Here is a 12,931-nt window from a genome sequence, read left to right as displayed (position 1 = left end):
CTTGTTTTTATTTTTCACAACTTCTTGTTCTTTTTAAATGAAAGCTTTCATATAACTCCAGATATCTACAACATATTTGAAGTCTGTATTACGTTATTAACAAAATTAACCTCAACTGGAGTATAATGTTCTAATTCTTGATTTTTTCATGTTTATATTAGCATTGGGTTCTTCATGTGCTCTACCTGGAATTTTGAATACCAGACTCATTTCGAGTGGGAGATGTTTGTTTTGTTCTCTTTTCATTCATCCTTGTTTTTCCCTCCCAGTCCTTCCTCTAGCCTAGTTTTACAGTCCCCTTCACCTACACCCAATCTAGAGCCAGGTATGCATAAATGTATGTGTGTACATATTCTGTCTCACTTAGCTGTCATAGGTACATGCTCCTTCTTTCCAGATTTATAGCAAACTCCTTGAGGATAAAGACCATGCTCTGTGCATTTGCATTCTTGATAACACCTATACAGTGCTGACCACCGAAGATGTACACACAAAACAGTAGCTAAGTTTCTAATATCTGCACTGGGAGTTACAAAACCATCTGACAGAACTTATTTTGGATTTACTAAGTACAGCCTCTAAAACATTTTGCCTTATTTCCTCATTCCCACGGTACCCAAATCAAACCTTCTGCCCACATTCAATTTAATTATAAGTTCAAGAAACTGCCCATTCTGACTTTATCCTAAGTGGTAAATGGTGGCAGAAAATGAGATAATACCACAAAACTAATGACTCAACAGTGATCACACTCAGCACCCATTTCCACTGTTGTGGAAGTACCCTGAAAGTTTTGATATGACTCATCCCTTGCCTTTCTCCTTTCTTTCACCTGGGACATCTCCACAAGTAGGTTTCTTAATGTTGAACCTGTACATCTTCTGAGCAGGGAAAGTATAGGAGTTAATACAAAAACAAACAGAAATATTTAGCTATGAGTTAAGTTTAGGTTCCAAATTGCTCCTTATATAAGGTCATCCCGAAAGCCTCTTCTTTTTGTCCTGACCTAGGACAAATCAGTCAAAAGAAGTCTTGTGTTTGATCTCCAAGCAATCAGAAACTACTATGAAGGAAGATGTGATACAACAAAAGATTCTTCTATAACTCAAATGGTGAGGTACTGATAGGAGCTACAATTAGAATTTGTCAAGTGGAACAAAAATTTAATATATGTTTAAATTATTTGATTATGTTAATTAAATATTGTTCTTCTATAATCTAAATCATTTTCAGTGAACTAAACCTTCAGCAGATTTATCTTCTGGTATCTTTAAGTCAAAAATCAGATCTCATATTTGATAAGCTCAATAGAACCTATTAGTGTCACAGAGTTTTCAATATTGAATAGTTATATCCCCAAATATATATTCCTTTCCCAGCACACAGGTATTACATATTTTGGCTCCCACTATCTGTAAGATTTTTCTTTCCAATTTAATCGCTAAATAGCATTATATTTATAAATGGCACCAGTTTTGAAAAATAATAGCTGATGTTTCTATAATTTCTTCCCAGCACATTAACAAATAAAAATATTGTTAATCTTATTACATACATCTTTTCTCCTAAAAGTTGATAATAGGCATATTAAACTTGGAATATTATTTCCTACCAAAAAGTTTTATTAAGAGACAATTAAACTAGGAAAATAAAGTTAGGCCATTTCATAACCAATTCTTTGTAAAAAAACCAAACCCCCCCCCAAAAAAAACCACAACAAACAAAACACCTCACAAACAAAAAAACCCAAACTGTTGTTAGAGTATCATTCAACTCCTATTCTCCGGTTTATAAAATACTATAGGAATCTGAGGGATTGGCACAACTTCAAAGTTTAAAAGGTAAGTATGGTTTTATCTGCAGAATCAGATTCCAAAAGTACTAATTAATGATGAAAATGAAAAAAATCCATGAATGTTTTACTGAATTGTATTTCATCATTTTAAAGAGTGATAACAGAAAACTTCCAACCATGAAATATGAGAGGAGCAATTTATGGCACTTTAAATATATTTTTATTTGGGTCTTTATTCATTCTTGGTATTACTTTATGGTTAATTTTAAATAAAAGCATATGAGAGGAGCAATTTATGGCACTTTAAATATATTTTTATTTGGGTCTTTATTCATTCTTGGTATTACTTTATGGTTAATTTTAAATAAAAGCAATGTGACAAGACGCCTGGGTGGCTCAGTCAGTTAAGCATCTGCCTTTGGCTCAGGTCATTATCCCAGGGTCCTAGGATCGAGCCCCACACTGGGCTTTCTGCCCAGCAGGGAGTCTGCTTCTCCCTTTCCCTCTGCCTGCCACTCCCCCTGCTTGTGCTCTCTGTCAAACAGATAAATAAAATCTTTAAAAAGAAAAAAAAGCCAATGTGACAAAACTATGGAGTCAATAAAAAGATGAGTGGTTGTCAAAGGCTGGGGGAGGTAGTGAGCAGAGGATTTTTAAGGCAGTGAAAATACTTTGCATGATATTATAATGATAGACATGTCAGTATACTTTTGTCCAAACCCACAGAATCTACAACACCAAGAATGAACCCTAAGGTTCATGGACTTTGGGTGATTAGGATCTGTCAATGCACGTCCATCCTTAGTAAAGAATATACCATTCTGGTGAGTGATGTTGATAATTGGGGAAGCTGTGCATGTGTAGGAACTAGGGATATATGAGAAATCTCTGTACCTTCCTCTCACTTTAATTGTAAACTTGTAACTGTTCTAAAAAAATTAAGTCTTAAAAAAGAAAGCCCACAATGTGATAATATCTTCATAACTCTTTGCATGTGAGCTTTGTAATTAAAATATAAAAGTTATGATTAACACATTAATGTTATGTTGCAAACAGCATTACTTCCAAAAACAATCCTATTGTCTATATGTAAAATGCCTATATGTAAACTTTAATACAACTTCTCACTTTGAAAGTATTAAAAAATGGTTAAAAATAATTTTTTCTGCTAAGCTGGGCAAAAGAGAAAGTACTTGTATAAAAAACATGCTAAAATGCATGTAAAATACATAAATACAAATGCTCATTTGAAGATTTGACATGGCTTTTTTAACACAAGAAAATTCTGGGGCTGTACTTGATAGCTAAATTAACCAAAAGAATTATTATTTCATTTATCCTCACCACTTACCCCAGAACCCTGCATCAAGTTTGCATTATAGCAACCTATGTCGCTCTTTGATACCTTAACATATTAAAAGCCCTCAGACTTATAATGGAGTTCTTATGCTACTAGCTCAAAACAGGTCACAAAGGTGTTGTGAAAAATCAAGTACTGGCTGTACCTCTTATTCTACTAGTATCAAGTCTTATAATTTCATAAAGTAATTAAAGGCCAGATAACATTCACATAGGAAGAATCCACAATTATTACTACTTTACTAGACAGTGTTCCCCAACCTTCAAGTTAGTAACACCTAGTGATTTTTTTCTATATCCATGTATCTGTCTACTAACAGTACTTTTCTTTAGGCTGACTTACTTTGGCAAAAAGACAAATTTCTTTAAAAACTGAAGTTCAACACTACAGATATGTCTGCTAACTATAGTCATTTTCTAAAACATCAAAATTTAATATCAATTCAAATTTAAACATTTGCTCAGATATCATTTAAAATTATCTCAATACTAGTAGTAACAAGCACATGACCACTTTGAAACCCACCTGCCTTAAGATAAACTCAGCCCTGATGTACTTATCTGAAAAGACATATCCTGTGAGACCCCAGAAGATCTTATCAGCACATCCTGCTAATGACTGACACAATTATAACACATATTTAGATACGAGAATAAGCTGGCATACCGAGTTGCTTTTTTCTCTTTAAAAAAAAAAAAAAATTAAACGTAAGACCAACCTCATGTAAGAAATTCAATATATGCAAGATGACTAGATATAAGATGGCCTTACTGGCACTGAAGGAAATTCTTATTTCTAGGAGTGATGAAAAACTGATTTCAAGTTTAACCAAAAGAATTTCTGAATAGAAATTATCAGTATTATACAGCAAAGATCACACACATCTTAGAAAAATTTAGCCGAAGGATTCCCAATGAATTCCTTAAAAAAAAAAGTTTTGTTTTTTAAAAGTTGAATAAAAATTTTTAAAGTAAATCTGCTGAAGCCATTTTCAGATATTATTTTATCTATTATTTAAAACAGAAATTCAGTGTTAAGGTTTATTACCTTTGGCAATTCCCATTCCGAACGAGATCCATCTGCACTGTAGTAATATTGTCTACCTTGATCGTCAACATGCTTGAGCCACTAGAAAAACAAAACAGGTGTACAACAACAACACACACAAACAACCAAACAAGTGTTATTTTCTAAATTTAAATAAAAGGGAGTTTAAACTTATACAACCAGAGATATTAGTTTATGAATTTTATTCTATTTCCTCAAGAATACTGTAAAAAAATTTACAAACTTATACTAAAAATTTACTAACTCATTAGTATAAGTTTGTATTTTAAGTTTGGTAAGAGTAAGTAAACTCAATATTAAATGTGAATTTATTTCCTCTCTCTTTCTTCCAGTGTCAAGCTAGTTCCAATGTCAAGCACCACTTAACACAAGAAAATATAACATAAAGACACACAGATATACATATACACTAGACACATGGCCACACTCACGCTGAAAACAAGGTTGAGGAATGAACAAAAGAGAATTTTTTTTTTAATCTTCAAATATAAAACTACTGAACAATTTAAGCCAAACTTCGTGAAACCCTTAGGAACTACCTCCTGCAGCCAATACATTTCTCACTCAATATTATTTAAAAAAGACTAATAATAAAACTTCATACATATAATACAGGGACTATGAGGAGCAAAAGACTAAGTACTGCTAATTTAACATATGATCGTAATTGTGAAATACATGAAAACTAATGGGTCCTTATGTTCTAGTGTGAAGTAATTAAAGCAAGCACAACCAACCGGTTATCTTCTCTGATGATACCAGATGTTAACACATAAAATTTCAATACGTATTCCCAAACTAGTTAATTAATCATAAAGTACTAGACTCATGGTTTTTGTTTTAAATAACTTGATTATAAAGGAAAAGTAGTATAGAAAGTGGAGGTGGTATATCATAGTGACACATGCTGAGAAAACTATTCCCAAAAAACCATTCCTCAAGAAAAATATAAAGAAATATGTTTATTGAAGAAGTCTAAACAGAATGACACTCAATAGGTCTACTCTTAAAAAGGTCTGTCTTAAATGGTTTGACACCACAAAAATCACTGTAATTATAAGCAATTTAAAACCATGAATCAGTAGTTACATAATGAGTTTTCATGTTGTCAACTGGCATGATTTCAGAATTAAAATAAAGAATATTTTCATGCGTTTTTTTAAATACTACTAAAACTTCAGTACACAACTATTTTATGAAAGGATTCTGCCCTAAAAAACTAGATGAGAAGAAAAGAATGTACCTTTTCATTAGTATAGTCACTGGTATATAAGGTATGCCCACGTTCATCCAACTCTTCTGACCAACCCCTTGGAGGAGAACCACACTGACTATCTGACTGGCTGTAACAAATGCTGTGGTAGTTTTCTTCTGATGAAAGAGGCTATAAATAGTCAGAAACATAAGGATTTTTCTTCTTTGAATATATATATATATATATGCACCAGTTGCAAATCTAAACAATAAACTGTAATTAGTTATAAGCACTAAGATATCTTGACTATATCTGAAAATTTAATTTTCAAAACAAACTGTTAGTCTTTCAAATGGTACACTGTAAGTGGTAAGGTGAAATTAATAATAGTTATTTTATCACAACGATGTAACTCTGGAAAAATTCACCACAATAAAACTGAAAACAATATTTTCAGACTGAGAGATAAAATGCTACCTTCTATTACCTAATCCTGCTTTTGAACTGAAATCAGGTTAAAAACTGACAGGAGTGTGTATGGGTATACACATCCATGTGTAAGCAAAATATGGGATGAAGGTACTTCATCAGACTGAGTTTCCTGAAAATTCTCATGCCTGGCAAACAACAGTGCTCAATAAATATATCTTGAATTATTACTTTTTTTAAAATGTGTGGAACTGGGATGGGGAGACACTAGTCTTGTAATACTATATTTTATATTCTAATTTATTGATTTTATCTAATGTACTCTCTCAATCAAATGTTTATTAAAGATAGTTGGAAACTAAACTTCAAAACAAGAAAAAATACTGAAAAAATTCAAACATGATAGAGGTGAAAAAATTCAGTATGGAAATAACTTAGGTGTGCTTTACTTTTAAAAGCATGATAAAATCCAGACATACAAGAGAAGCAAAACTTAATTTCTGCTTTTTCAAACAAGAGGCACCATAATGTGAATGAGTAGCAATTTGCTTACTACATTTAAACTTCATTCATTCACCAATATTTATGAGATTGGCACTCTTGTAAATGACCCCTCCAGGATCACTTTTAGGTAAAATACTTTTCTGCAATTAAATCTGACTCAGACTGTATTTTCTATCACCATAATTTGGTCTAAAACACTAAACTGTGTAGATTCTCAATGTTGTGTAAGTAACTTAAAGACGTAAACATACTAATAGGAACTTGTTCACAAAAACTGACATAGACAACTTTACAGAAGCCCTGCATAAAGTGAGCTATATACCTTTTGTAACAATGTTAAAAATGGAAAACCTATTTCAAAAATCAGGACTTATTTTTAAATTGAGACCACTTAAAATATATGTTCATGTAGGCAAAGTATAATAAAATCTTTAAGAAACAGAGTAAAGATCTATAAATGGAATATTATTCAGCCATAAAAAAGAATTAAATTTCATCATTGCAACATAGATGGCCCTTGAGGGCATTATGCTAAGTGAAATAAGTCAGACAGAGAAAGACAAATACTGTATGATCCCACTGATGTGGAATCCTCAAAACAAAACAAGCTCACAGATACAGAGAACACACTTGTGGTTGCCAGAGGTGGGGGAGAAGGTTAAATGGATGAAGGGGGCAAAAAGGCACAAATTTCCAGTTATAAAATAAATAAGACATGGGGATGTAATGTACTGCATGGAAAGCACAATTAATAATACTGTACTGCATATGTGGAAGTTGCTAAGAGAGTGGATCTTAAAACTTCTCACAAGACAAAAAAATTCTGTAAGTGGTGATAGATGTTAACTAGACTTACTGTGGTGATCATTTCGTAATATACACAAATATTGAATCATTACGTTGTACACCTAAAGCTAACATAATGTTGTATGTCAATTACACCTGAATAATAGTAAAACTAATTTAGGAAACAAAGTCACTAAATCAATTTTTTCATAAACGTGACTTTCTAGCTGACAAAATGCTCCTATAATTTTCCCGATTTTTTTGCAGTAAGAGGTTCCTTTCTTGCATGCAAAGAAACTTCTGATATCTCAACATGTTTTATTACTTTATAGAACCAGGAGTGCCTTTAAAATCTTGATATTTATTGCTAGAAAAGAGCTATTTAGTGGCACTTAAATAAAATCAAGATTATTTTTGGCAAGCATTCTCTAAATGTTAACTGTGCTATACTCAAAACTCCATTTAGCAGGGTACTTGGCTCAGTAACTTTGGGGTATATATTCTGCAGCAAATATAGCCTTATAGAGGGGGCTACAGAGATATTCCATTTACAGGAGAATGACAGGTAGGTACTGAAATGATTACCTGGACTAAAACAATTTAAAATATCACATAAATTTTTTAAGAATCATCAAGAAGCAAGAGGTTGCTTAAGAAATACTCACAGGTCAAAAGCTAAGCAGAATATAAAGACCAGCTTTCTCTTTGAAGGCATTCGTCAAACCCAAAACTAGAACATTAATTTTCAAGGCCATGAAGTATTGGGGAACAGGAATCGAGACTACCAAAAGCAGGGAGTCTAACAGGATTCCCCCGACAATAAAGAACTAGCACCCCAAAGAATTATACCCTCAAAGTATCAGTGAGCTAGAAACAAGTCTTGTCCCTTTATTCCACACAGGAATCTTCCCAGATAAATGGGGGAAAATGGGAGAATCTCCAACCAGAAACCAGGCTTCATGCAATCCAAATTACTACCACCTAGGTGGCCTATAAAAACTAAAGCTGAAAATTCATTTCAAATGTTCACAGGATACTAGCTTCCTGGCAGAAACAAAAGCAAATCCTCTCTGACAGAACAAGCTTTCAACTCCAGCACTGAAGACTTCCTATACATGAATTTCCAAGCACTATACATAATCTCATACTAAAACACACACTCGTGGACAAGAAACGAAACAAAACACCATGAGTAAGAGCAGAAAAGCAGCATAATCTAACTCTTAAAGATCTTATGTACTAGAATTATAAAATACAAAATAATACTAAAGAAAGATATGATAAAGAAATGAAATACACGATCCTTCACTGGATCTTTCATTGTACGAAAAAAAAACTACAAAGGATATTACTTGACAAGTGAGAAACAATGTAACTGTATATTAAATAACATACCAATATTAAACTTCTTGGGTATGATAAAAATTTTTCACCAATAACAACGACAACAACAGTTTTGCTGGAAAATGTCCTTATATTTAGAGACTAAGATATTATGTTGTCTTAATCCAAATGGTTCAGAAAAAAAATTACTAGAGGGTAGAAGGCAGAAGGAGGAAAAGAAAAAGCAGATGTGGCAAAATGTTAAAAAAGGTAAATCTACATGAAGGCTATCTAGTACGGGGCTGTTCACTGTACTACTTTTTAGGTTTACAACTTTTCAAAGTAATAAGATGGAGAAGCTCTTCCAAGTAAATAAAAACTAACATATTTTTAAAATTTAAGGATTGGTTTAATATCAAATAAAGATGAAAAACAGTGAACAGGAACTACATTAAAAATTACTGAGAATGAAGCACAAAGAGACACAGAGATAAAATTCGTAAGTAAAGGGAAATCAAGAGACATGACCAACGTAAGCAGATTAAATATTCATCTAATCAAAGTCCCAGAACGAGAGGAAAGAGAAAGTGGGACAGAAGGTATATATAGACAACTAGGAATTTTCTAGAACTAATCAAAGATAGGACTTCTCAAGTTCAAGAATCCCAACAAAACCCTGGCAGGAAATAAAGATGATATGTCCACCTAATCACATTATAGGAAAATTATAGATAGGAGATCTTAAAAGCTGTATGCCAGAAGAGACAGCTGCTCTTCAAGGGATGACAATCAAACTGACAGCTGAATTTCCAACATCAACAATGGAAGCCTGAAAACAAGAGAATAAAATCTTCAGTGAACCAGGAAAAAACAAACAAGTAAACATCAACTTAGAACTATGGATCAAGGGGCGCCTGGGTGGCTTGGTTGGTTGGTTGACTCTGCGTTTAGCTCTGGTCATGATCCCAGGGTCCTGGGTTGGGCTCCTTGCTCAGCGGGGAATCTGCTTCTCCCTCTCCCTGTTTGTGCTCTCTTTGTCAAATAAATAAATTTTAAAAAATCTTTAAGGAAAAAAAAAAGAATTGATATCAAGTAAAGATATTCTTCAAAAATGAGGGAAAATAAATTTCCAGACAAAAACTAAGATTCTACCACTCACATCCTCACTAAATTTTAAACTAAGATTCTATCACTAACAAATCCTCACTAAGAAAATTTAAAAGTACGTGCTTAAGACAAAAGTTATCCAAGATAATCTGATTTGCATAAAGGACTGTGAGGGGAAAAAAAAGTGCTAAATAGGAGGATGAATTTAAGAATCACCATGTACAATAAGGGCTAAAAACAGAAATAAAAGACAACAACAGCCAACAGCACATACAGTTCTCACATGGCTTTAAAGAGCAAGAGAATACTGGCTAACTTTAGACTTTGGTAAGTATGCATGCTAACATTTCTAAGGCAGGGCTTGCAACGGCAGCAGTATGGACATTTAGGGCCAGATGATTCTTTGTTGTGGGAGCTATCTTGTGTATCACAGAATGTTTTTTTGTTTTTTGTTTTTAAGATTTTATTTATTTATTTGACAGAGAGAAAGACAGCGAGAGAGGGAACACAAGCAGGGGGAGTGGGAGAGGGAGAAGCAGGCAGCCCGATGTGGGGCTGACCCTGGGATCATGACCTGAGCCGAAGGCAGACACTTAACGACTGAGCCACCCAGGCACCCCTCACAGGATGTTTAATACCATCTCTGGCTTCTATCCACGAGATGCCAGTAGCCTTCCCCGAGTTGTAACAACAACAAAATGTCCCCAGACATTGTCTAAAGTCCCCCAGGAGGGAAAACTGTCCCCAGTTGAGAACCAATGTTCTAGGGTAACCACTAAAATAATAAGCTCTGAATTAGATGGAAGAATGAACACTTATTCCCCCTCTCAAACCTCACTAAAACTACTGAAGTATGCTTCAAAAGACTTATACCGCCAAGAACAGGGAGAACAGAAGAAGAGACAGCAGTCACAAAACTCTGGAAGCTGAGAAACAGATGAACAAAAACTGATCTGCAAAGAAAGCAGATTCTAAAATGGTGGCGGCAGGCTGTGGAGAGGGAAGTGAAATCCAACTACTTTACAGAGCAGAATCTTCAAATGGCTCAGGAACTGACAGTATTAGGTCCTCCTGGAGCTAAGGGTGAAGGCAGGGGTATTGCAGTGAGGACTAAAACTGCCAGAATCCCTTTCCTTCAGGCCTGCTTGCTAGATGTGCACCCTTCCCTTTTCCCAGTAGAAGTACAGGAATTAATTACCTCTTCTGAGGGAAAAACAGTAAGATTCGGATTTCAAAGACAAGAAGCACAAATGGGGCATGGGTACCAACCAGAAAGAGGGGACACTGAGGGACTACGTGCAAATCTAAAGGCTGACTACCAAGACCCTGGCAGCCCTTACTTTCCTGGCAGATTTTAAGACTTCTGTGAAGACTGAGTAGTCTAAAAGAAAGACCCACTGGTTCTGACACTGGAGACTCCTGGCAAGCAGCTGATCCATTTCACCATACACTGAAGTTCAAAATGCTCTCCAATTGTAAGAAAAAAATGATTTCCAACCCAGAATTCTATACTCATGTAAGCTATCAATTAAATATAAGAGAAGAATATAAACATCTTCACACAAAAAGTCTCAATATTACCTCCTATATGCAATCTTTCTCAAGAAATTATTAGAAAATGTGCTCTAGCCATTTTGGAAATATATATTTTTAAACAATTTTGCAGAGACTGGTAGTGTAAGCAGAGATTCTGATACACAAATCACTCTATTTATTAATATGAAAAGCTAAAAAGCATGTTTAAAGTTGCTGTATATACTTTAAATTTCTTTAAATTATTCTATAAGTGAACTCTTTCCCTAATTCTTCCAAATAATGAGATTTTACTTTACTATTCATATACAGGACAATATAACTTGAAATCTTTCTAGATCTACAATTCAAATAATTTTCCCAACACTTTTCTTATTTTAGTAACACATAAACAAATTTCTCTCACTACTCTCGATCTCATTCTTTAACACTAGAAGTACAAGTTACCACCAAGCCAAAGCTATAAATAACCAACTGAAAAACAGGACAAGAAGAGGCGTCATTAACTACAAAAAGCTTTTAGATTTTGCTAGATACAAGATGTGCTACTTGATTTTTCCAGCTCCTACCTAACCGGAGTTCTGTTTTGATTATGCAAGCTTTCTGTAAGAGCAGAGTGTCCTATGTGTAGGGGCCTCCATCTATCAAACAGCAGGATTTAACTCCATTCTATCAATCCTACCCAAGCCTCTCCTACATGTCTGAACGGTCCGAAGGAATCTCTCCAGACCTCTGACATGACTGTTTCTCAAAATATAGCTGGCCAAGTTCACTGCACCACCCTCCAAGAGGTATAGGTGAAGGTGAAACAAAGGTGGGGGGCAGGTAGTATCAACACTTAATAGAGAAAATAATGACTTTAGAGTGAACGGTCATACTTTACAAGATGGTCCACTTATAGCAAAGGAATTACATTATACTTATTTTACTTACATACAAATAAAAAGTGACCTTGTACCTCTAACACTGAAAAGTATCTCAGTAGCCAAACCAAGGCAATAGAGAAAAGTGTCTATTTTAACCAGTTCATAACTTTGTTTTTGTGGCTAAGTCACATCATATATTTTCTTTCCTTTTTCTAAAAAATGTCCCTGACTCGGCAATAACAGTAACTGTATTAGTATCTTCTATAATGTGAGGGAAGGCACTGGCACTAAGCAAATTAAATGAGTTAATTCAGGAACCAGTAAACACATTATAAGGTTAGCTACTATCTATTAGTTAGACATTAGAAAATAACTAGCATTAATATAATGAAACTGGGAAAGAACATTTAGTAGGTAGCTTAGAGGTTTCAAGTGTTCTACCATTTCAGTACCACGAAATAAACCTATTCACTTCTTTTGCCTTGAATAATGAAAAGAGAGAAAGTCTGGTAAGTCACTGGTTGAGTCCTTAATTACTCATACCTCTTGGTCTCCTGGACTCTGGAAATCTCCTTTGCTTATGCTTGTATCCCGAGTCCAACGAGGTGGTTTCCAGGTTCTTTCCTGGGTTCCTCTGTTATAGTAATAACAACGCCCTGAACTATCTTTATGAGTTTCCCATTCTCCATTAATCTGAATTGCTGGGCTCCCAGGAAGCGGGGGGACAGCAGACTGGGATATTTTCAGTTCTTGTAGATTAGCGTAGACAGGAGAATCTGGACGTCCTTGATTTGGAGGTGTCGTTGCCTGTGAAAAATGTGAAATATTCATGCTTGAACTGGCATAACATCTACAAATAAAAATTAAATGAAACATAAGACACAGAAGATACATATAAACTTATTTTAAAACATATATACAAGTATATATATTCTCTCTAATGAAAAAAACAATTTCACAGTTTT

General features: G+C 34.3%; 1 protein-coding gene across 7 annotated transcripts in view; it reads right to left on the bottom strand.

Annotated features, from left to right (window-relative positions):
- ARHGAP12 (Rho GTPase activating protein 12) overlaps positions 1-12,931 on the bottom strand; it is a 112,465-nt gene that overhangs the window by 44,377 nt on the left and 55,157 nt on the right. For 3 of the 7 annotated variants that reach the window (XM_026483480.4, XM_048219358.2, XM_057304604.1), the window contains exons 5-7: positions 12,510-12,773; positions 5,467-5,607; positions 4,203-4,283 (exon numbers count right to left, since the gene is read on the bottom strand). In XM_026483480.4, the coding sequence (XP_026339265.1) occupies positions 4,203-4,283; positions 5,467-5,607; positions 12,510-12,773 (486 nt within the window). The remainder of the gene's footprint in view (positions 1-4,202; positions 4,284-5,466; positions 5,608-12,509; positions 12,774-12,931) is intronic. The other 4 variants (XM_048219359.2, XM_057304605.1, XM_048219360.2 and 1 more) reach the window with 2 other exon arrangements.

Source organism: Ursus arctos, unplaced genomic scaffold (genome assembly GCF_023065955.2).
Source record: "Ursus arctos isolate Adak ecotype North America unplaced genomic scaffold, UrsArc2.0 scaffold_30, whole genome shotgun sequence".
Taxonomy (NCBI): Eukaryota; Metazoa; Chordata; class Mammalia; order Carnivora; family Ursidae; genus Ursus; species Ursus arctos.
The sequence above is the reverse complement of the archived record's forward strand: the minus strand, read 5'-3'. Positions and strand labels throughout refer to the sequence as shown.